General features: G+C 30.4%; 1 protein-coding gene across 11 annotated transcripts; it reads right to left on the reverse strand.

Annotated features, from left to right (window-relative positions):
• Window positions 1-1,016: 1,016 nt before the first annotated feature.
• Window positions 1,017-26,735, reverse strand: LOC134723026 (actin nucleation-promoting factor WAS-like). 11 transcript variants are annotated; one of them, XM_063586661.1, is made up of 15 exons: window positions 26,589-26,735; window positions 20,489-20,629; window positions 17,410-17,430; window positions 15,558-15,644; window positions 13,733-13,832; window positions 13,008-13,070; window positions 12,029-12,207; window positions 10,235-10,255; window positions 9,596-9,773; window positions 8,388-8,636; window positions 7,621-7,671; window positions 6,667-6,714; window positions 4,148-4,635; window positions 3,457-3,562; window positions 1,017-2,813 (listed from the first exon to the last, which is right to left on the reverse strand). In XM_063586661.1, exons 1-15 carry the CDS (start codon window positions 26,682-26,684, stop codon window positions 2,758-2,760), a joined length of 1,884 nt encoding a protein of 627 aa, XP_063442731.1. In that variant the 5' UTR covers window positions 26,685-26,735; the 3' UTR covers window positions 1,017-2,757. The 11 variants fall into 11 exon arrangements, with proteins under 11 accessions (XP_063442731.1, XP_063442737.1, XP_063442744.1 ...); XM_063586667.1 differs by lacking the exon at window positions 17,410-17,430; XM_063586674.1 differs by lacking the exon at window positions 10,235-10,255.
• Window positions 26,736-26,910: the final 175 nt, after the last annotated feature.

The following is a 26,910-nucleotide window of genomic DNA, read 5'->3' on the forward strand; positions in this document are numbered from 1 at the left end:
AAACTATGTTATGTGTTTGGAAAGATTGCAAGGTTTACATCTCTGTGTGGCAGAGCTCAACTGACATTGACTTCATTTTCAATGTTCATCAGTCAATAATAAGTCTTGATGGTACAATCAACTTCTAAGTATATATGTAAATCAATGCATGGTGTATATGTCTGTCCTTCAGCTTCATCTGACTTTGACATCAGTTCATGGTACAAAAGTGAGTGTTATGATTTCATGGTTATCAATGCTTCTTGGATACTATAACTAAGAGGCCACTATCTTTGGTGTATGGAATGATTGTGTGATGAGTATGTATGCCTCACAGGGTTCATCTGACCTTCACATCATTTACATTGATAATTGATAATGTTAATTCATTGTAATACTTTTATAATGCAGTGTTCTTTTTATCATTACAATTAGCATGAATTGCAACTTTCCTACAAATTCAACAAACAGATGCATTTGTTATTGGTTTAAGGACCAGAAATACATGCCATAACAAATGAATTATCTGACTTGAATATTTAGTATGTCCACCCAAGTGCAATGTATTTCCTAGTCCTAAAATGTGGTTGCAATCCAGACGATTTTGTCAATTTTAAAGATAATCTCTACTTTTTTCTCTTTTTGAAGTGTTTCTGGCCTATCTGTAAGAAGTCTGAAAAATAATAGCAGGTGTGACACTCCATGTGTGCAATCGTTTAGTGAACTTCCAGGGATTTTGGATGTGAACAGTAGTTTGTCACAAAAAATAGGTAACATCTTTTGTCAAATTTACGCAAAATCTAGATGTGTCAGAAAAACATGAATGTCTCTGATTGCGAAAACAGCTTGCCCCCTTTTTTGGAGTGGAAATTTGAGATTGAAAGTCTGTATAATTGTTATTTTTCTCTGTGCTAGGTGAGCAGAAATTGATTGAAAAAATTTCAAATTACATTTTCAATAAATCTTACATTTACTAAGGCATATGAAACTATGACATAATGCTGACATCTGATTATTGGCTTTATAAAGATACAAGATAGAAAAATATTCTTTAATAACTCTTAAACATGCAAGAAATAATTATGTAATAAAATGCAAAGCAATGAACTTCATACACAATAAAAGATAACTTAAGTTTGACTTTTGACATGTATTAAAGAAACTTTTAACTCTGGGGAAATCATAAGTAAATAAATAATGAAGGGTAATTTTAAGTTGACACTTTATGTCAAGTTAACTAGAATATTGTTGATTTCGTTTTGAACAAATATATTTGACCAATATAGGATGCAATCTTACACGTTGCTTAAATATACTAAGATATATTATATATATTAATGTATGTGTAAAGCATTATTTTCATTTAAAGGTTTGTAACATTTCAACTTAAACAGTGTCTCTCTCTATAAAACAGTACAAGGTGCTAGTTCTTATTGTAACAGTGTTTCTTTTTCTTGTATGAAAACTTTTGATTACATATTGTAGGAATATAAATATCAAATAATGGAAAATACATGTGATCAACTGCATTATTACAGATCTTTCTTGTCATTATGTTGATCAGAAACATAAAAATCACTAGAAAAATCATAAAGAAAATAATTGAACTGAAAAGACTGATACATGTATATATGACAACAAAAATTTCACTCTATGCATTCACTATATCAAAATTATACAAGCTGAGGAATGTTAAAGCAATGGTAAACTGGAAGTTACATAGAGGAATGACCTGTTAGCATATCTGTTTTATGAAATGCATTTATATATTAATATCATACATATAGTATCATTTATCATATTTTAAATAATATTTCCTTACTTAGTACAAAAAACATGAATCAGTATTAACATTACGCATCTCAGACAGCAATTTGGACCATATGCTTGAAAAAATAATTAATCAACTCACATCCACATAAAAGCTGATTTAATGATCATTACTGATTATATGTGGGCTATTCTAGTATCTTTATGTAGACTGAAGAGCATTTTTTCATTACCATGTTCGTTACAATGTTAATAGAAAATGAAATTATATAAATTTGTTATTTAAGCCGTGAATCCCCATCACCAATGTTTAATTTTTATAAAATGCTGTCCAAGTCCCATGCAAATCTTCTTATTATAGCTCTAATGTAATACCTACACCAACCTAGTACAATAACTTGATGTATAAAAGTATCAAAATGATATGTGTTCTCCTTTGGGTCACCTATGTACAATTTGAGCCTTTACATCCAAAACAATAAAACCTTATGAATCAAAAGTTAATAAATTTTTAATTCCAGCACCAGATTGGCAAATTTAACTGTCAAAATTTGGTATAAAACAAAAATCAGACATGGCATCATCTCATGTTTTTAATATACTGTAAAGAGAATTTTCTAAACCCTAACTTTAAATTGAAGGATAAGATATTTTTATTTTTCCCATTCCCATATCACAGACAGAGTGAGGTAAAAGAAGCCAATCTTTTATTCAGGTTATTCCCCTTTGCTTCAAATAGTGATCTTGAGCTCAGTATGTCCATTTTGAAGGCTTTTATCACACAAAATATTTGTTGTTTGATTAGATTTGGAGATTTCACTACCAATTACTGATAAATATAATGCTGTCATCTTGAAAATCATTCTTTAAATCACTTAACTGGAAATAAATGAATGACAATTTGCAATTCATAAATTTATATAGTCCTATTGTTATTGTTGTGTAACAATGCTAATATAATGTTTCATTTTCGTTCTCACTTTAGTCATCTCATTAATTATCAATAACTTAGTCATCCCATTCATCATCATCGTCCATGTCATCTTCATCTTCGTCTTCATCTTCTGTAAAAAAGAAATCTTATTTACAAATTATGAACATTTTTCATTACTGTTATTTGTTTAACTTTTAAAACTTTTGAGTTATGATGAAATCATTCATCTTCAGTAAAATACTTTTTTTATAGTAATTACCAATTTTTTCATTTATACTATTATTTGTTCTTAAACTTTGAAATCGTGCTGAAGGTAAGTCCAAAAACCTACTTCAGAGTGAGACACACAATTTTTTTCCTTCTTTTCATCTATTCATAGTAAGTAAATGTGAACTTATTTGGACAAATACCAATCATACTTAAGGCTCTGTGTTGAAGACCATACTTTAACCTATAATGGTTTACTTTTTACAAATTGTGACTTGGATGGATAGTTGTCTCATTGACACTTATACCACATCTTCTTATATATATATATATATATATATAGATTACTAATAAATCCAACATTTCCGGTATGAATAGTTTTAATTCACTGTGAATTAAAACTATTCATACCGGAAATGTTGGATTTATTAGTAATCTATATATATTTCTATACACAAGAACATTTATTATAGTGATCTTTATATATATATATATATATATATATATATATATATAATGGCTGATACTTTTTGAGACTTATTTCTGAGTTTTAACATGCTCCTTACCAGACATCTGTAATACTTTCTGTCTGTTGGCCAATGCCATAGCTAAAGCACCTACAATACCTCCTCCTTGGCCAGGGTCAGCCTCTGGTTTGTCCTCCTTTTCTACCTAAATTTGTAAATTAAAAGTGAACTTTTTAATATAGTCACATCAAGAAGAAAATTAAACAATGAAAGACCGTTGCTTTCAAAGTACATGTAAAATCATTTAAAATTCTTTTGAAACAGTGTATGCATTATCCCAAAAACGATGAAATATCACAATCAGAAATCGATTATACATAATATCAGATCATAACTCATTCAATTTTTCCTCTAATATTTTTCTTCAGAAAAAAATAGCTCCTTGTGTATTTAAAATAACTTATTAATTGAAAAACTTCAATTCTGAAACTGCAAATGAAATGTTTGACTACAATTATTTGCTGGTTTGTTGTCATTAAGAAAGTATTAAGTAATTCAATATTAATTATTCAGTGAAAGGATTCTGAATGAAGGGACCAACATACATTGAATTTGATAAGATTTCCATTTTGTTTTACTCAGTTAAAATTTTACACAGATTTAAAATCTTTCCAATGGATAAAGACATTTTCTTCTCTGTTAATTACAAATACCAATATCTACATATAACAGGAAACTGTAACCCCTGTTAATAGTTTTTAAGTATTATTGTTTATGTAGCAGTACTTACAGCCTTCAGTGTTTTGCCAGATCTAATGGCATCTAACAAGTTGGATCTAGGATCACTACTTCCTCCTCCTCCTCCTCTGGAGGGTCCATCAGCAGCATGCTTCAGATTAGCGCCACCTCTGATTGACTCCAGTAATGCTCCTCTACCAACCCCTATTGGTGGTGCACCAGCTGGTGCTGCAGGTGCTGCTGGTGGTGGGGGAGCAGCCGGTGGTGCAGGAGGGGGTGGTGGTGGAGGTATTCCTGGAGCAGGGGCTGGCGGAGGTGCCCCTTTGGATGACTGAGGTGGTGGTTGTGGAGGTGCATGGAATGAAGGTGGAGGAGGAGGTTGACCAATTTGTCTAGCTGGTGTTGGTGGTGGAGGAAGGTTTGTCCTATTGGGAGGAGGAGGTGGTGGTCCACCCCTTTGAGGTGGAGGTGGACCAGTCCTAGCTGGTGGTGGTGGTGGTAGACCACTTGATCTTGGTGGAGGAGGATGTGCTGGTGAATCTGTAAGAACAAAGTTACACAGAATATGATGTCTATGTCACACTTATATAGAACATAATATATAAAGAAAAGATTAAGGGTAAATATACAGCTATGTATTGACAATAAACATATTTTTTCAATGGCCTTCCTGCTTCAATAGTGAAATCTAAAGATTTTATTACAGGATTAACCAGTATTATAAATGTTGTGGAATAATTTCAATGAAACAGTACTATTCTAGTTACATAGGAAACAAAATACAAATCAACTATCTTACATGATTAAAAAGAATTTGTTTATCTAAATGATTGTTGGTTGCTTTTAAACAGTTGAAGTATAGCACAATTTTTTTTTTTATCATGAAGAAGCTTGTCCAATTACATTCAACTAGGGTTATTAATGTTTAAAAGCTTCAACTAAGATTGAATGTAAAGGCTTGTTGCCAAAAAAATAAAGTCTTTTCATAAGTAAAATACCACAGGTGAGAAAAACAAATGTTTCTTAAAATTTTCAGATAAACACTGTCTTTTAATCATAACAAGAGTGCACACGCTGAAATGTCTCGCCTTCTTTACTAATCATTGATATTATGTTGATAGTCCTAAGTATAAAGCTTTATTAAAACTCTCACATAAACTTAACATTAACCAAGATAACTAAATAAAGACCAATGAGCCATGAGAAAGAGGTCAAGGTCAGATGAACCATGCCAAGCAGACATATACAGCTAACAATGCTTCCATACAACAATTATAGTTGACCTATCACTTATAGTTTAAGAAAAATAGACCAAAACACAAAAACTTAACGCTGATCAATGAACCGTGAAAATGAGGTCAAGGTCAAATAAAACCTGCGCCACTGACATATAGATCATAAAATATTTCTTTAAACCAAATATAGTTGACCTATGGCTTATAGTATTAGATAAAGAGACCAAAACTCAAAAACTTAACTTTGACCACTGAACCATGAAAATGAGGTCAAGGTCAGATGACATCTGCCCGCTAGACATGTACACCTTACAATCATTCCATACAACAAATATAGTAGACCTATTGCATAAAGTATGAGAAAAACAGCCCGAAACACAAAAACTTAACTTTAAACACTGTACCATGAAAATGATGTCAAGCTCAGATGACACCTGCCAGTTGGACATGTACACCTAACAGTCCTTCCATACACTGAATATACTAGTCCTATTGCTTATAGTATCTGAGATATGGACTTAACCTTGTTCACCTGATCCATGAAATGAGGTCGAGGTCAAGTGAAAACTGTCTGACAGGCATGAGGACCTTGCATGGTACACACATACCAAATATAATTATCCTATTACTTATAATAAGAGAGAATTCAACATTACAAAAATCTGAACTTTTTTTTTAAGTGGTTACTGAACCATGAAAATGAGGTCAAGGACATTGGACATGTGACTGACGGAAACTTCGTAACATGAGGCATCTTTATACAAAGAATGAAGCATCCAGGTCTTCCACCTTCTAAAATATAAAGCTTTTAAGAAGTAAGCAAACGCCACCGCCGTTGCCGGATCACTATCCCTATGTCGAGCTTTCTGCAACAAAAGTTGCAGGCTCGACAAAAAGCTTCTGTCCATGTTTTCTTAAATTCCATTAAGGTTTGACAAAGTTATTGATGTCTCCAAATTTTTTTACTACAGACTGATCCTAAATGTTAAAGATGCCAACTGAATGTAGAATTGCTATGTTTTGTATGCTGCATGCTCAACAAAAATTATCAAAAAATTAACATGTCTCTGTTTTTTGGAGAGATTTACAACTTGGTGGTACAAAAAGTAGGTATGTACTGCATTATGATCATGCTAAAGGAAAAAATAAAACCAGTAAATAATTAGGTGTACCATCAAATCATTGAATTGCACCTGTTGACTGGTTTTATTCAAGCAAGACTTCAATGCTTTGGGTTGTACATGTAAAACAATAAAAATTTACATCAACAATACAATAACATAACTAACAAACACACACACACACAAAGTGACAACACAAATTTCTGAATACATACTGCTTGATTTCTTTTGACCTGGGGACATTTCTCCTCTTGGACTCTTGCCTAAGTAAAAATTCATTTCTTATACTTTGGGATTCTTTGCATTATTTTCATAGCAGAACACAAAATTCACAAAATTGGTATGATGTTAATTCAAGTACACTTATCTTACACTTCAATTTTTTTTTTATTTAAAATTTCCGATAAAAAACATGAAACAGTTTACACCTCAAAATCAATAAGGATGTTCCTCTTATCATGTGACCATGAACCAAGGTAATTTAAAGATCATTATATAGCATATGAGTAGGCATCCATAAAACAAATTTCTGATAATCTAACTTAATTTACTCTTCCCTTTTCCAAATAAGCTAAACAACACCCTGGAGTGAGGCATGCCAATATTAATACAAAGTACCATCTACTTATTAAAATAAAACCAATAAATATTTAAGTATACCATCAACTCGACAAAAAAATAAGGTGTACCAACAACACAACATAAAACTAATAAATAATTTATAGGTGCACCAAAAACTCAACAAAATAAAACTAGTAAATAATTTATAGGTGCACCAAAAACTCAACAAAATAAAACTAGTAAATAATTTATAGGTGCACCAAAAACTCAACAAAATAAAACTAGTAAATAATTTATAGGTGCACCAAAAACTCAACAAAATAAAACTAGTAAATAATTTATAGGTGCACCAAAAACTCAACAAAATAAAACTAGTAAATAATTAGTGAACAAAAACTCAACAAATAAAACCAGTAAATAATAAGTGAACCATCAACTAAATAAAATGAGTAAATAATTATTAAGTGTACCATCAAATCATTGAATTTTATTTTCCGAATGGTACGATTTTTCAATGTTTTGGTCTGTGTAAAACAACAAAAACTTTAATCAACAATTCAATAATTTGAAACAAACGACATGACAACACAATTTTCTGATATACATACTGCTTGATCTTATTTGACCTCCTGAAGATTTTTCCTCTCTTGGACTCGGGCCTAAGTGAAAAATTTATTTCTTAAACAAGAGAGCAACATTGCAGTGCTATGAGTTATCTTCATGGAGAAGAATAAAAAGTGTTGGCAAGTTAATTTGTGTACATTTATTTCACATTGCAGTTCACTTTTTAATTTAAAATATTTCTTCAAAACAATGAACCAGTTTTTAAATCAAAATCAATAGGAATGTTCCATTTGTCATATGTGATATAACCCAAATAAGGTTATAATAATATATCAGGCAACATAAAGTATGGTAATAGGAAGTATCAGGAATCCAAAATGACTGACAAGTCAAAAATTCAAACATATATAACCCCCCATTCCCCATCCCTACCTTGCGGGGTATAATAAAATTAGAAATATATGCATAGGATAAAACCCTTCGTAATTTGGGAAATGTTCAACATAACCCTGTGTTTTGCCTGTATAAATGGCAATGTACAAGTGTTATGTTGACTGTTACAAAGTATTTCCTTTGAACAGTATAATATATATACCGGTAAAACAAAAATGTAAAACAACAAAAACTAAAATCAACAATTCAAATTTATGAAAAAGAACAACTTAGGCAATTTAAGCCCTAAATGAACATTTATAACACCATCCCTTGAAAAAAATCATAATCAATATATGCACCACTTGAAATGGTGACCAGACATCACGGAAAAAATAACAACATGCAGTCAAATAACTAACACTTCAAGTATACTTACTAACTTCAGGACTACGTTCTATAGATCTGTTTTGACCATCAGGACTACCCTCTACAGAGCGATTAAGGCCATGGGGACTAAGTTCTATAGAGCGATTAGGACCTTCAGGGCTTCGCTCAACAGAGCGGTAACGACCATCAGGGCTAAGTTCTATAGAACGTTTAGGACCTCCTGGAGTACGCTCTGTAGCACGGTTACGACTTTCAGGACTAAGATCTATATAACGCATCGGACCTCTAGGGCTACGATCTACAGAGTATAGACAGTATATGATAGATGTATTCAAATATTGTCAACAGAGGTTTCAATAGCTTTGAATATATGTAAAAGCTACAACAAAAATTTCATAATATTTCTTTTGCAAATTATAGTTCTCACTGTTTCATGTGAATTCATCATCTGCATCTAATTATGTTTCTATCAATGAAAGATGTTTCTCCACCTACATAAATTCTTGTGTCACATGGACACCCTTGTTGCTCACCTAAATGTTAGTTAGTATAACTGTAAACCAACTAATTTAGCTAACAATTTATTTTTCACAAATAAAGAATTGACACTAACAAAAATCTCATGACTATGTAAAATGTTGATCAAATTTAAATTAACATGTTAAATTTAATAGGAAAATTAATCAAAGTGCTTGTAAACACTGAAAGGTAAAGATTGCTTTAATTTAAGAGTGGAAAGTAAAATCCAAAATTGAATTGTATAAGGCATTGGTTGAAGTCAGTTGATTCAACTGCAATTTTCAACAAAGGAAGATAACTCCAATTTTTAAAGTCATTGAACATTGATATTTTTAAAACCAATATTAGATTCACACACCTAGCAAGCATTGTTATTTTCTTGACAAGTACAACATCATTTTGTAACTTGAATATCAGAGCATATATTTTATTGATAAATTTCTGGAGAATGTTCATGGATAGGATGTATAGAATGTTATAATCTATGCACCATATTTAGTGTTTCTCAAAAGTAACGATAAACCTTGGAAGATCTAGATATCAAGTCAGTACCATAGGCTTTTGATTACATTTTAAGCAATCTTAACCCCAAAAACCATGAAAAAATAAAATTGCTGTGTATTCAGTTACAATGGGCTGTTCAAAATATTGTATCCCAAAAAATAAGTTGGTTTCCAGCACATAAAATTTAAGCATCAGCCCAATGGTTTGAATTGACAAATTATTTTTAATACTTACTATGAGATGAGGGAGGAGGGGGAGGTTTCTTCTTAATCTCCTCTCTTATTTTCTCTATCCCTCCATGTTGTTCAACGAAATCATAAATGAAGTCCACAGTCTCCTTGTCCATATCAGTCGTGTCAGATATACCAACTTGTTGAAATAACGATTTCATATCATTGTCCAAATTATTCATCTATGATAAAAACAGAAAATTCAATATCAATTTCATATCCCATAAGTTACTGGTTCTTTATTTATAGATTTTATAATATATAAGTGTTTGTGCAAAACATCACACCGTGAGATTTATCTAAGACTTTTAATAATGATAAATCAGCCAAACTCCATGTATCATTTACTTCAGCTGATTTTCACTTGGCGTGACAGTTATATCTATAAAACAGAAATTTCTAGTCTTTTAAATTTAAGTGTTTTAAAAGGTTTTTGAGAATTTGGACATGGTATCTATGTTTAGGCATTCAAAACTATTGTTCAAAACTTAAATATATGGAAAAATATTCCATGCATTTCTAAAGAGAACATCAAAAGTAAGTATAATAAATTTCTTGTTGACCATAGTCTTTACAATATTTTTTATAAAACTGTAAAAATAACAACATGCAGTCATATAACAAACACTTCAGGTATACTTACAAAACTCTGGACAGCACTTCTCTATGAATTGGTAAATACTTATATCTTAACAGATGATAGATGCATTCAAAAATAAACAACAGAGGCTTTGATAGCTCTGATCAAATTCCATATTACTGTAAATTCTCAGATGTTTGTGTGCTCTCATTATAGCGTTTTTGAACAATGGACAAGCACAGGGGTGAAGCATTGTGCTATAATGACGCTCAGCATCAGGGTTGGCAAAGTATTACCCGTCCGGGAATTCCCGAGTGGTTTTCCCGGGCTGGGCAATACTCCCAGAAATAGGTAATAGTGGGCAATACTGGGCAATATGATTTTCTAAGCTTTTTTTAACACTAAATAGTAAAGACTTGGGACAGTTTCATAGTATAACAGCTAGATATATACTTTTTATACAGATAACCATTGACAGTCATTTCTAGAAGATTGAAATATCAATTTCATTCTCTTCTCTATTAATTCTATATGTAGGCAGAACAGAAGATTTGTACATTTAAAGATACCTTTTTAATTACCAAACATTATTTAAATAATCCAAACTTTGAAACATGCATTTTATTGCAGTGTTTAAGTGACTTGTTAATTTTATTTGTGATACATTCATATTGCTAAATAAACACCCTAAGGGGTCATGCCAATAAAACTTATAGAATTATAAGGGCTGATTATTGTTACATAAACAAATCTGTGTTCTAATCTGAATAATTATTAATTAAATATAAGTGACATTACTTAAATGTAATTTTTCTTACAATTAAGAAATTGTTAATTCTTAAATTAGGAGTTATATTTATTTGAAAGAAAAAAATGTTTTGCTTTATATTTACAGTTTGCCAGTGTAGACAAATGCTAGACAAACAAAATAGGGTATAAATATCTTATTAAATGTATTATATTTGTGATTATCACTGAATCCTCTATAAAATTTAGACAAGTATTTTATATTATAGGGTTATTGCATGAATATTGGAGAATATTGTCCCGAGTAGAATTTTATATTGCACGAGCTTGCGAGTGCAATATATGTTCTACGAGGGCAATATTCCCCAATATTCATGCAATAACCCTTTTATTGTATAGCAATATAATATTTGAAGGTAAAAATAGTTTTAAACTACAATTTTGTCGTTGATGACGTCATGAATTTTGAAGATTTATTGCACTAGTGCAATATGGGAATTTATTGCACGCTAACTTTTGGTTACTTTCTGTGGGAAATATTATATTGCTATACAATAATACCCAGTATTGCCCAGTATTACCCACTAAAACCCAGTAAAACCCGGGTTTTCCCAGTATTTCCCACTGGGCTGGGCAATACTCATAAAACCCGGGTTTTTGCCAACCCTGCTCAGCATACAAATAATTGTATAAAATTTTAGTAAGTCTTAATTTTTGAAAAACCTATCCAGATGTTGCAAAATATTTTTAATTTACAGTATTTCTTTATTCTTATTGATTAACATAATTTCAATTTGAACATCAATTATATATTTTTTACTGTGTTTCTCTTTTTGCTTTAATAATCTGAATCAAGGCTTGAAATATTTTGTTCATTACCTCACATAACTAATTTTCAAAATGATTTTACTGCTAACAGTGTTCTCCTTTTTTCAGTTACTGACCTATTTGTGCATAATTTGTACGCACTTGCTGAATAATAAAAATAAGTTCAAGGAAAATGACAAATGATTTTGTATGATAAGTATCCCTATACCTCATATTCTTTAACTTTTGACATACATGTAGGCGAGACAAATTCTTCAATTTTTGACACCCGAATAAACTCACATCAAATCCTTTAGTAGGATCCCAACCAACATGGCTAACATGTCTAAATGCAGTAGGTGTACTAATATCTTCTTTAGTCAGTTTTTTCTTCTTGTCCTTTTTATTTCCCTTACTCTTTCCAATGGTATTTGATCCAGACTTAATATCAACATTAACAACAGGAGCTTGAGCTGGCACATCTGAATAAATAAATAGCATTTAATAATTACTATAAGTATATAGGTTACTCCAATATGATATTTTTATAGGCCAAAAAAATAACCATGTTCAGTTAAACCAGTAAAATAAAATTAATCCCAAAGAACTGACCCTAGAATTATGTTTAGCATTGTTTATGTTGTTCTATAATGTTAGATTACATCTGGGTTTTTCGAATAAGATATTTTCAGTACATTATAACTGATTGTCAGATATCTCCTAAAATCCTTGTTTTTTCTCGTTTTTTTTTTATACTGATTAGACTGTTACTTTTTCCACTTGAATGTTTTTCCACTTGTCATTTTTTGGGACCTTTTTAGCTTACTGTTCATAGTGTGCCAATGCTCCGTGTTGAAGACCGTATCAGACCTTAATGGTTTAGTTTACTTTTTAAATACAAGTTGTGAAATATTTCCCTGAAAAACTAGATTGTTGCATGCCTCCATATAATATTTGGATCTAGGATTTTGAACAGAATTGTTTTACAATAACTGTGCAATTTCTTTTAAAAGGGCATGTTGGCCCTCTAAGCAAGACAGGGTAAAACACATCAGCTGAGGTTTAAATCAATCAAAGCACTATTACTTCAAATTGACATGCTTTCTATTGTATATAGTCAATGAACTCTTTTAGCAAGGTTAAGACAAATGACTGTCCAGTTTAGTTTTTCTGAGATGATTTGTTTTATAAGTATAACGAAAATTGACAACAGGTGCAAATAGCTCACTAAAATACTCATACTGATACTCCTCTGGTCGATATGAACTAACATGTTACTTACTGTTCATAACAGGAGAACTAGCCTGATGACCATGACTGACAACAGTTGTTTGTTTCTTCCTTTCTGAAAAGAAAATCTCATCATTAAGGAGGTAGACCTAGCTTAAGGGAAATAACTCTTAAAATCATCAGTATGTTTGTGTTAACCATTTTCATAAATATGTTTTAAGCTTCAAGGCTACATAGATTATTTCCAATCTGTTTCATGTATTAAAATGCTTGCAATAAATTGATGAAACTTGACTTTTAAAACGTGTAACTGATTTAAAGAGTTATCCCCCTGAATCAAGGGATAACGGTACCCCTTAAATGACTAAAATATAAAAAAATTAACAAATTGATATAAATATGATATTTTAATGATATCTTTACAACTAGAAATTAAACTAGCTAAGACTGAATAATATAATAAATGTATCTAATAAAATAAGCCCCAGAATGTACCCTCTCCATTGCAAGGCTAAGTAAGACACACACAATATCCTTTTACTCTTCAGTCAATATGGCATGCATGTAAAGATAATGGTCTGAGCAAGGTCTTACTGTACATAACATTACATCTTACATTTTAGACTTTGATGAAAACTTTAAAGAAAATGAATGCTTAATTATTTTATTTGTCATTCCTGATTGCATTTTATTCAGCTGCTGTTGGTTACTGGCCATTGTGTGTCTTACTACATTTCTTCCAACCCAATTATTGTTTAGAACCTAAAGCAAAGTTACCAATTTTTTTCTGATGCCTCTCCAATAATTTCTGTTCAACAGCATTTTTAAATTTAATAGCCTCATCTTCACTGGCAAAGTTCAGACCTGCCTGTACTTCCTAAAATAAAATAAACATTTTTTTTAAGTTCGTATTTATTTTTACTATTAAACAGAACTATATATTATCTGTGTTTTTGACCTTGAAAACTTGTGTTCAGTATACCATGAACTATGTCTTTCTTTTCTTGATACATTCAGGCAAAATCTGGTTAAAATCCTATATGTTTCTTAAACAATAAAAATGATCATGAATGAAAACTCAAAAAAAAATATGCTTTTTGCAAAAAAATTCAAAAGACATTATTCAAAAACATCTTTACTTGAAGTTAGCAACAAGAGTACTTGATAACAGATGACCTATGAAAAACAAACGTATAAATAATGAGAAAATGATGAAAATAATTACAATTAGAAGTTCAAAAAACTAATAAATTATTCTAAGTTAATAAGAACACTTCCTTCATTAACTGTAGTTTTGGAGGTCTAAATTCTTAAATGTTTAAAAAAAACCACCACTCAATAACACAGCAATGGGTTAATATTAGTTCTTTAACAAATGTCTTTCCATGTACATGTATTACAACTATTTTGGAACATTGTTGTTTTTAAAGCTTGCCCTTTCTTAAAGGTTTCTCAGAACAATCATGAATGAAAACACAAAAAAATAATATGCTTTTTGCGAAAAATCAGAAAGACATTATTCAAAAATATATTTTTGTGAAGTTAGCAGCATAGTACTTGATAACAGATGACCTAAGAAAAACATACATATAAATGATGAGAAAAAGATGAAAATAATGATAATCAAAAGTTCAAAAACTAATTAATTATATTAAGTTAATAAGAACACTTCCTTCATTTATAACTGTAGTTTTGAATTATTTAAAGTTTTAATTTCTATAAACATATTATCAAAAATGAAATTTTGCAAAAAATCATCTACTATTTAATTACAAATTTTATGCAAATAAATCAAATGTTAAACTTAATATATTTCCTTTTTCCCAAACCACAAGCCTTAATAACTAATTATTTTAAATGGTTATAGAGGTTTCCTTATACATTGTAGTACAAAAATAAAACGATAGGCTCATTGTAGAAGGATCTTGGAAATGAAATGATCTAGACCTTGTTGTTAATTAATAGAACAATATTTATATGACCAAGTAATAGGAAATTAAATAAATGACCTGACAAGTTTAAAAACTTGAAATTAAAATCTATGCCTAGCTTGTATTTGTAAGAAGATTTTTTTTATGCCCCATTTAAAGCCATTATGTTTTCTGGTCTGTGCATCCGTCCGGTCGTCAGTTCGTTCGTCTGTTCGTCTATTCATCCTTCTGTCACTCTTTAGGTTTAAGTTTTTGGTCGAGTTAGTTTTTAATGAAGTTGAAGTTCAATGAACTTGAAACTTAGAACACATGTTCCCTATGATACGAACTTTCTAATTTTAATGCCAAATTAGAGTTTTCCACTGAACATAGAAAGTGATAGTGAAGATGGGGCATCCATGTACTTTGGACACATTTTTGTTTTTTGAATCATTAAATTAAACTTAGGGAAAGGTAGTATAATGAGTGCATACATAATGTACATGTAAGGACAGTTTATGTTTCTATTTCAGCTGTTGTATTTATTTCATTCAATCTTTTTTTATTTGTTGTTATTTTCTATTATGGTTTTTCCAGATGTTTTTTTTTTGGTGTTGCTTTTATCAAATCAATTGTTTACAAGTAGCTTTCTGAAATATGATAATATTGATATCTATCAAGAGTTAACATACATCAGCTTCGAAGGTGTGGAAATATTCTCTAGGGGCTTTGTACTTGAATTGATTGTAAATTTCTTGTTCCCATATAACTGCATCTTTCTGCAAAAGAAATTAAATACAAAGTGAATATAAATATTAATGTTTTAAGAGTGGTCACAGAGAATGATGCCAATAATGGCAAAAAATATTGTCACTGAAAAATAAACCTTGGATGGAAATTTGAATAAAAAAAAACAAGACGATAATTCAGCTGCAAGTTTCTTTTATTATCTTAATGCTTCTCAAAAATAAAAGCATTATATCTACATAACATATTTTTTCGAGATCTCAGTAACAAAGATTTTGTACATAAAAGATATTTCTTATTTTAAAACTGTGTATACAGTCACAAACACACTTTATCAAGACAAAATAAAATGCAAAAAAACAACCCCCAAAACAACAGAATACAAACCAAACAACAACAAGAAAAGCATGTTATCTTTTATTTTCTACTGATGGAAACTACTATGAAATATTTTGAGAAACAGCTAAATCCATTGAAACCAGTGTAATAACAAACATCAAACAATGATTCTAAAGTAAGTTTGCAGATTTTTTTTAAAATCTAAAAATAAAGTAGAGACTTGTTTTAAAAGTAGGCTGTCTTACTGGTGTAAAAATGTATATAATTATTGATATAAATGTTTGTTACAATTTGCATTTGAATGACCAAAATCACTTTAATGCATACTCAATTAAAAATTGCTCCAATATTTGCCAGCCTTTTTAAGTGAATTAGAAACAAAGTTAATTAAAGGTCAGGCATTTGAAAAGGTTTGAACTGAAAAACACTATGTCATGGTAAAGTTTTGCCATTTCTGAAAGTTTGCTTTTTTTGTAATTATAAAAGAGCTGCTAAATAAAATGGCTATAAACTGTTACTAACTGTTAATATTAATTTGCAAGGTAAGAACAGTCATCCAGGTATAATATCATTGGTGAACAGGTGGACAATGATTAAATTAGAACCTGTAGGAACGTTATTTTATCTGACAATCTGATTTACCACATTCTCAAAACAATCTGGGTAAAGCTGGCATTCATGCAGATGTTTTTTTTTGTGTTGGTAGATGTGATATCATAATTTGTTATTTTGAATAAACCTAAAATTTGGCTGTTAATTTCTTTGTTATTTGCTCTCTTGTGGAGAGTTGTCTCATTGGCATCATAATACATCTTCTTTTTTATATATTGGACCTTCTTAAATTTGTCAAAAAGTATTCAGATCATAACAAAATGTGGGGCATGTGGAAATTGCATATTTTTCTAAGCTGTAAGTTCCTCAACTCAAGGGAAATAATTTAATTGTCAAAAAATAGAGAGATTATTTTCACATATCTTAAACACTTGGTTTGAAGTAAAATATTAAGGCAAACATAGTTAAAAGCGCTACATGTTGACAACAGATTTACAAACAACCGCACACCTTAAGGCCATCATCCTACACAGACTTTTTACAATTATTGTCTTTGAACCTTAACCCATAAGCTTTCTACATTGCAAACTGTGGGTGAAATAAAGCAGACAATGTTCCTCTTCATTAGGCTTGTACAGGTAAAACAATATACCCCAATTTTTCGTGGCACAGGCATAAACATCCTTTTAAATATTTATCAATGTACATTTTCTTCATGCAATTTCGTACTGAAATGACTGCATTCTATACAGCAATAAAACATATATACATCGACTATACATGTACATCATCTATCAAATATGATTCTATAATATATGTTTGATGACCATATAGCACTCAGGAAAAATGTGTAGACTCTTCCAATGCATGAATGCCAATTAATGTTGAACAACACTGCTAACTTACCCTATCATAGCTTCCTCCTAGCTAAATAGAAATAATCAGGATTTATTCTTCCCTGGATTAACTTTACAGGAAAGGGTACATGTACCAGAAAAAAATACTGCCTAAACATGCTAAATTAAAAATGGTAAGACGAAAATGTCTTACTTTTGATTCCCCCCCTCCTTTCTCAAGGGGTCATGATTACAAAATTTCAAACAGTGATTGAGTCCAAAAATGTAACTTTGTTCATATTGAAGTCAACAAGCACAAGTTTTAAGAAAACAGCAGATTTCATTAATTTTTCTTAGTTGAATTGTGATTTGCTTCTACCTTTATTTGCTTTTGAATATTAAGAGGCAACAGTAATAAGTAAATGTGTGGATATCTACCTGCATCTGACAAATTTAAATGGTCAGTTTAACATTCTTCAGAAATACAAATTATCCTAGTATATAAAGATGTAAAAAATTGTACATGTGGTTGCAGAATTTCACTTGAAAAAGATTAGCTGTTTTTCTTCCTTTCCTTGTCTAAATCTAAGTCACTTACATATTACATTATACCAGGATAAAATAGCTAATTCGTATATCCACTAACCAAGAAATAACTTAATTAGTTTAGGAAATTTTAACATTGTGTCATTACAGTTAACTTTATGATAACACAACAAGACTTTTGCTGTTCAAGGGGATACTTTTTAAACTTGTCAATAACATTAAAATACACTAAATCCACCAGAGCTAGCTTTAGTTACCTGCTAAAATTTGAGACAATAAAACATGTATACATTGCAATAGGATGATATTTTCAGACAAGGCTTTTGCAACATATAATTTTATAACCCCCCATGGCCAATAACTTACAAATTGACGTTAAATTTGCATTTTCCTACAAACAAATAAAACAAAAGCATGCAATTTGTAAATGTAAACAAAAACATCATCCATCAACACATTGTTAATCAGTATTTCCTTTTAACCTTTATTTATTTTATTTAAATTTGTTGAAATTATCTACATTTTGTACCAAAAACAATTTTAATGGCTAATGACCGAACAGAAAATTCCCTTCTATTTTTCCTGACCAACTAAAACCACCTGTCCTTTATTCACAAAAGAAGCGGTAAATTGATTAATTTGTGGTTTTCGTTTTATATCTTCTTACTTCCTTTGTTATCATGTTACAATCATGTGACAAACAAATGGTATTTGCACACTGATTACAATACAATACGATGCAAATATAGGTAAAATGTTTTATGATTGATTTGTCCCTTTCAGACATACCAAATGCATCCTACGAAATTCTTCTGAATAATCGTGTGATCAAATCTATAAATAACACTCATTAATTATTGATAATATCACACCATTTTTCAGGTGACTTTGAAGTTTTTTTTGTTTATATATCTATAGCCATAAGCCATTTTTACATGTCATATTGGTATGCTATTATGCATAAATAAAATATGAAAAATTAGTACTACAAGCAAATTGTTATGTAGATTTTCATTTTGTGAAGAAAAAATATGTTTAACCAGATTTTAATATCAATTCAACATGTACATGCATGTCATGCAATACAAATTAAATGTTATTGGGCTGATGGCATTTTCATTTTTTATTTTGCGGTTTTTAATTTGAATACACCAAACTGAAAAACATCTTTTGTTATAATTTGAAATTTCCATTAAAGAGCTACTATCTATAATATACTATACCAGGGTATATAAAATATATTGATATTTTTAAAAAAAAATCACTAAAAAAGTGACTAGCAATTGCCTTATTCTAAGATAGATATAGGAAGATGTGGTGTGAGTGCCAATGAGACAACTCTCCATCCAAATAACAGCCTTTAAAGAAGATTGATTGATTGATATATAGGGGTTTAATGCCGTTCAACACCATTGAAAGAAAAGAGGTTCAAAATAATTTGATGTATAAGACAATTATTTCATCCCTACCTCCAAACATACATGTACATAAAATTTGCTGTTGACTTCAACTTGCTAAATGTTATAACTTGCTAAATTGTACTGACATTTTTTATTTTTTTTTACAGCAAACTGATGCATGTATTTTAACATAATAAAAAGTGGAATACTTTGTTTATTTCAATTTAAGCAACAGATATCCTTTTGAAATTCATAAATATGAACCTTGTTTTTGAAATTCATAAATATTAACCTTGGTTTTGAAATTCATAAATATTAACCTCAGTGTTTATAAAATTCATAACTTTAGCTATCAACCTTGTTTTTGAAATTCATAAATATGAACCTATTTCGGGGCCCTTTAATTTATAGCTTGCTGTTTGGTGTGAGCTAAGGCTTCCTTTGAAGGCTGTACTTTTACATATAATTGTTTACTTTTTACAAATTGTGACTTGGAATGAGTTGTCTCATTGGTGCTCAAACCACATCTTCTTATTTCTATTGACAGAAAGTAGCTACTATAGCTAGTAAAATTCCACTCTGTAATGAACAGTTTTTGTTATTGGGTTTTTTAAGGTGGTACCTAACACTACAGGGAGATAACTCTGTAAAGTCAGCTAAACGTTTTAATTAAGTTGTGTTGCAAAGGGAATAATAAGCTTCTCAATGATCAAAATTGGCGTTTGTCAAACTGATATATAACCAGTGTAATTTTTCTGACAAAACAGTTATTTCAAAAATTTTTAAATTTTTATATTTTTGGCAGGGGGTCAAATTAAGTACATTGTCAAAAGTTTATGAAAATTAAACAATGCAAATTTATTTTAGTGAAAGTGTTGGGTACCACCTTAAACAATACTAATAATCAAATCGTTTGACACATTTCAGTACTTCAGTACTTTCTACGGGGAACAAGAGAGACTGCCTACATGTGCTAATTAAGGAGTTGTAAATAAGACTGTAAGGGAAAAAGTTTTAAATTATGTTATGGCTGAAACATTTAGATAATGGTTTAAAAACCACAATTAAGAAAAATTAGCTAGGTTAAAAGGTGAAATAGATAAAGGCACTTTAATATATTATCACCCTTTGAGGCAACATTTTGCAGTAATAAATACTAAAACACAAATAAATCTTCCAGTAATTACATAACATAAAATGTACCTTAATGTCATACAATCTTATGTAGTAAGATCTCTTTGGATTGTCTTTTACAAAACAAACGACACCACAAAATCTTTTGCTCCACCTCTGTCTTGATGGTGGGTCAGCTGTATAGAGTTGACATACACCAGAGGCAAGTGTCTGAAAAATAGAAAATTCACATTTGTTTTCATTGCCACCAACAGATTTATCATGTTTATTGTGGATTTTTGTTTTTTACCATGGCTTTAAATTTCTCAGTTTATTTTCTATTTTGAATATCCCTTTACTCAGTAAACCCATTAGTAAATGTAGAAGTATATTTAAATTTCCAATCTTCTACCTGGTACATCATCAAATATCTACAAGTTTGTACAATTGCAGTAACAGAAACAAGTTAACTTGTACCATGTCGAATGAAACTTTGCATATAATAAAATTTTGACTTTAAAAAAATTTAAACTAGAAAAATTAACTTTTGAAATTTCAACATTTCAACATCTATACAATTTGAAACTTTAAAAAAATTCTAAATTTTAACTCAAAAATCTAGAAATTAACTTTTTTTTATTATTTGCAGTTCTGTGGTATTCTATACTACAAAAATGTACATGTAAAAAACACTGCAATATCATGAAAATGGCTGACGTAATTAAGGAAAAGGGAAATAACCCTATCTAAAAGTCCTCTATTTTGTAATATACAAGGAACTTGTGTTCATGTACATGTCATTCAAACCATATTTTTAAAGTTGAAATAATGTACAATTGTCATCTTTTTTTTATATGTATTCCATTCTCATTCAGACATTGTAAAAATAAATGACTATCTTATACCACATACAATTTTATTTTGGGGTTTTGTACTTTTGAGCATGTTTTCAGGTTCTCTAGATACCCATTAAATATAGCAGAATTACAGCTGTATAATCTTGAGGTGTTGTTCATAAACCTGTCTAATGTTGGACCTAATTGCAAGTTGGAACCAGTTTGGCATGGTATAAGTTTATAGTGTTGTGAGCTGACAATGGTACTAGTAAACTATGGTAAAAGAGTTCGAGATAAGGTGATTTCATAGGGCACAGCACCCCTCATTTCAGGGTGTTGCCTTGTGCCCTTTTGAGTTTCCAGCGGGAGGGATAAATCTGACTTTGTAAAAAAATGACGCTGATTAAAACAAAAGAACTCTCTGAAACTGACATTATTAGATGCTGTTACATTTGGAGGAAGTGTATTTCAATAAACAATAGGTATTCCCATTGGAATTAGTTTTAAAAGTCTGCCTCATATCTTGGCTGTACTACTAGAAATTGACAATGAAGGTATTTGAAACAAACAAAAAACAACAAAAAAGAGATTTCAGCTTTCCAATTGTGAATTTTCCATTTTTAAGTACCGGTAGCAACATTCTGCCAGTGCCTACATACAGATTATACATGTACATCCAAGATTATGCTTCTTATCTCCATGGCTTAAATTTTCTATCATGATTTCCTTAATAGACGAAGCTATTAAACCAAGAGTTCTACATAGTGAAGTTGAAATCATTCCTTTGTAAGTTTTATTGATGCCATAACAAGTTAGTTGACCATTTAGGAATATTATGTTCACAGTTGATAATGAGGGTACATTGTAACTCCCAAACCGTCCCCTTTTTATGATTGTGACCTACTGAATTAGAATTATTACCAGGGTTGTTATAGGATGATACAAATTTTTTCTAGAGGTTATTGATGGAAAACCGGGGCGATTAAATCACAAACTGAATAAAAATCCAAAGGACTTAAGTAAAGTTTGTGAGTTAGAGCCCCGGTTTACACATCAATAACCTCTAGAAAAAATGTGTTTAATCCTTATAATTCTTGTCAGCCGAATATTCGTGATTTTTTATTATTGTGTAAAGGCTACTATAATCACCATCACATGCACAACTGACCTGTCGTAACTGTAGTAATAAGTTGGCCCCATATTGACTTTCTAAAATCCATAAATGTTTGATAAATGCAACGGAATCTAAAATAAAATAGCACCTACATCCAAAACTTCATTTTATTGAGATATTATCCAAATTTGTAGCATACACGTAACAAAATTGAAAGTTTTAATTTCGTATGTCAGACGTCATATATTTTTTGTCATATTTTGCCATGAAGTAAATTCGCCAAATCATTCATAAACTTTTCTCAGAATTTTATTTAAATTTTATTTTGATAAATTTTTGAACCTTTAGTGCATTTATCTTATTTTCATGTGCTATATATGCATTAGAATAGAAACAACTGTTATGCATTTGTTTTTAAGCCTCAATTTGCAGGAAATCCTAGTACCCCTAGCCCTGTAAAAATGTGTATCGCACATGAATAGATTACGAAAGTAGTTTCGGAAACATGGTTTATCAAAGTGTAATCCACGAGAAAACTTCTAACTGACCAATCCAGTTTCCTATTTTTTATAAAAGGATTTATAGATATATGCAAATCATATAAGAATTATACTAACTTAATCAACACAATGGGTGCCACATGTGGAGCAGGATCTACTTACATGTACTCTTTTTAAAGAACACATGAGATCACCTCCAGTGTTTGGTGGAGTTTGTGTTGCTCAGTCATAAGTACTCTTTGATGTGTTTTGTGAACTAATGTTTGTCTGATGGTCTTTTTCTTTTTAGCCACGGTACTGTCAATTTATTTTTGACTTATGAGTTTGTATGTCCCTAATGGTATCTTTTGACTCTCATTTACAGTTTCCAGGGAGCCAGTTGCCTTTTTTGGTGGCCCTGCCTTTTTGAGGATGGACCATATTGAATTTTGTTCTTTGTTTCAGTTTGTCTGATTCCAATCAAAAAGCCCAAGTATGAAAGACGTTTACAAGAGGAAATTAAAAAATATAATTTTCAGGGAAGAACAGAATATTGGTTGACTTTTTTAGTACTTTGTATATGTAACTTTTTTTTTAAATTTTGACAGTTGTTATTTATTTTAATAATGATGTCAGAGGCACCAGAGACATGCTGTAGTTAAGGTACAGGAACTGTCTGTACATTTTAGCATTGAAGATGATCATGACATTGTGTATAATAAATAGACATTTTTTTGTAAACCTATATGGCATACATGCAACCAAGAAAGAATAATCATGGATTGCCTGAAATTTCTACTATATGCTTAATAAGGCTTAAGTACACTGTAAACATGGTAAATGTATTTCAGTAATGTAGTTTGTATACATGTTTTACTTGTACAACCAATGTTAACAGATTCAATGAATAAAGACCAAGTTTGATTGCTGATTAATATTTTATATTAATAAAATATTATAAACATTCCCTTTTCATGATATAATTTTACTTGTTTTAAAAATGTCCTCTTCATGATTGTGAAAGCCAAGCTGGAATGGTACCAGACCTGTTTGCTCCCATGGCCAATACACATAACTTTCACACCCTAAAGTAATACGTACTCACTAGCTACATTTTCGTACACATAATTGCCCCAAAGGTCCATTCACACCCTGCATGTTCTTACCCTAAGGGTATAAAAATTATTAAACCAAAAAAGTTTGTAAAATGACCAAACAAAGAAGCGATGAAAAAAGTATGTAAAGCAATCCATGTTTACTAACCAAAACATGATTAAGATTTATTTAACACTAAACAAGGTTGTCAGAATGCCATTTTATTTTGTAAGAATGGGAAAAAATATACTTATAGCAATTCACTTAAGTTAACAAAACATGATTAAGATTTGTCTAACACAAAAAAGGTTTGTCTGAATGTCACTTTATTTTGAAACAATGGAAAAAATATATATTTATAGAAACTCTCTAACCAAAACATGATTAAATATTTATTCAACACAAAAAACATTTTCTGAATATCAATTTATTATGTAACAAAGAAAAAAAAATATTTATAGAATACACTTACATGACTTACCACAACTAGATTACAAAATTATTAAACACAAAACCAATTGAAAGGTTGCAAACATTCCATTCAAATGTACTCTGCTTAAATGTATGGTAAATGGTCAGGAAAGAAATATGGGATTTTCTCAATAATTTTTGTGTGTCATTTCTGTACAACATCTTTTTTTCTTGTAAAGCCCACTTACTGAAACGATAGCATGAGATTCTGGCTCAATGAATGACAGTAGAGTAGAGTCAGGCAAAAACAATGACATGGTTTCATCAATTGGATGTTAGAATGATGCATCTTTGCCAGGATAGCTTAATTTCTTGACAAATGGTTGGAAATATTTATATTGTAATGAAATTTAATGAAAATCAATTTATATTTACATGTACATATATGAAATGTAAATATTAAATAATTTAACAAATCTAACCAAAACGTTATTTCCATCTAATACTAAAAACAAATTCCCTAACAAAAAAATGAAGTGAGAGTGGGTATGCTGTGTGAGTGGTTGTTCTATGTAAGGAGGCTCGCAGGTACTAAAGTTTCAGCGAAAAACTAAACATTTGTATTTTCACTACAAATTTCATTTATTACAATATTAGTTATAACTTTATGATATGGTATAAAAATCAACCAGAAAAATCAATTCAGTTTGGTGCTAGAAGACTTTTAAAATGTCTGTATCATTGTAAAGCTCAAAATTATCTCCCTTGGGTGCAAAAATGCAATTTTTTTGGCATTAACAATTGAAATATCTTTTTTAACTCATCAGTGACCTATATTGTTTATTATTGTTTTCAAATAAGCTGTTCATAAACTAAATAATTGTAAAATTTTAGCGATTTTTGTAATTTAATTCTTTTTTCATTTCTATATTACCTCTATTTCTCCTATTAGTTTAACAGAAAGAAAGGACATTTACAAAAATGTATGCTTTTTTAGCCCCCCCCCCCCCTCCTTTATTTGGATTTTGTACAATTTCCCTGAGTTTTCATGGATTAATTCTTTTGTCATGCCTCAGAATAAAAATCAAAGTTATGAACAAGTTTTTTTTTCAATCCCAACTCCTAAAAAAAGGGAAATCCACATAACAACAGAACCAAAATTGGAAACGTTATGGTATTTCCCTTTCTGTTTTTTAACATGTTTGAATTAAATAAAATAATTCATACAGACTTTGACCCCATTCACAGGTAATGCCTGCCTCATAATTCATTTACATGTACACCTACATGTAATAGCTACATGTATTTCTGCCATTCCTAACAAGTTCTAAAATTACACAACTTTTTCATCCAGTTGAAGCTATCTGAGACCCTGTTTAAACAATTCACCATGCATGATACTTTTTCATGAGACCTGTTTAAACTACCATAAATACTTCAAACAAAATATTTTTTACTTCAATTTTAATTTTTTTAAAAAGTGGATCATACTCTATCTTATGTTTTTCCTCCCTCAGCTCACTTTTGATGACCTCTGTTTTCAGCAGCCTGTCCCCAACAGGAAGTTGTACCAACAACTGTTTGTCGCGGATTGGACTTAAAATGCCATAAGGTGTATTATGTCTTGCCTTATCAACAATGTATAAAATAAGGTCAAGATGCTAGAATGAATGAACATTACAATAGACATATTTACACTTGTATGCAAATTCTGTCATTACGTAAAATCATACAGGTTTCAGTAAACATACACCTTATCGCTATTTGTCCGCCATTACTGGATATCACACAGGTTTCCTGTAAAATTTTGACATCATAAAACAAAATAATTGATGCCACAATGGAAAACTGATTGTTGTTGACGTCAACAGTTCAAGCGGCCGGGTCAGTGATAAGGTGTATTGACATCAAAATTCATCTAAGTACCAATATGGTAAATATGTTTATATCTAGAGCTCCAGGTGTTCTATCGGAGTACAAAACATTTGCTTAGAATAAAGAGTTCGTTCCCCTTTCAGCTATATATTCCCCATGGACATGGTAAACTTTTGTGGAAGCAAAGTTGTCATTAGTTAACAATTAAACAATGGAAACCGAGTCTACTTTAACCATGTTACTACAGCAAATATATAAAAAATAAATAATAAGACTACAAAAAAGGTGATAACGTTACATAGTAACCTAACGGTTAGAATCAAAGCCGGGGGGACAAAGGGAGTATTTCCTGTAATTCAGTGTTTAAACCATATTCTTACCACGCAACCTCTACCAAGGATATTGAAAAGTGCTTCGTTTTCATTGTCATTTAACAGAATAGATGAAATATTCGTGCTTTTTTTCTTCATAGACATTTTGCAAATTTCTTTGAAACTTCCGGGTTGTGAGTAACTGAAATAGATAGCCTCTATACAAAAATAATTTAATCAAAATCATGGGTAAATTTGATTCATAGCAAAAAACAAAAATAAACAATATTTCTATTTTTATTTAATTATGAAAAAATGTGATAATTTGTTCAATTTATAACTATTTTGTCAGAATTTAAAAGCGCGGGAGTTCCATTCGGAACCAATGTCA

Source organism: Mytilus trossulus, chromosome 1, assembly GCF_036588685.1.
Source record: "Mytilus trossulus isolate FHL-02 chromosome 1, PNRI_Mtr1.1.1.hap1, whole genome shotgun sequence".
NCBI lineage: Eukaryota > Metazoa > Mollusca > Bivalvia > Mytilida > Mytilidae > Mytilus > Mytilus trossulus.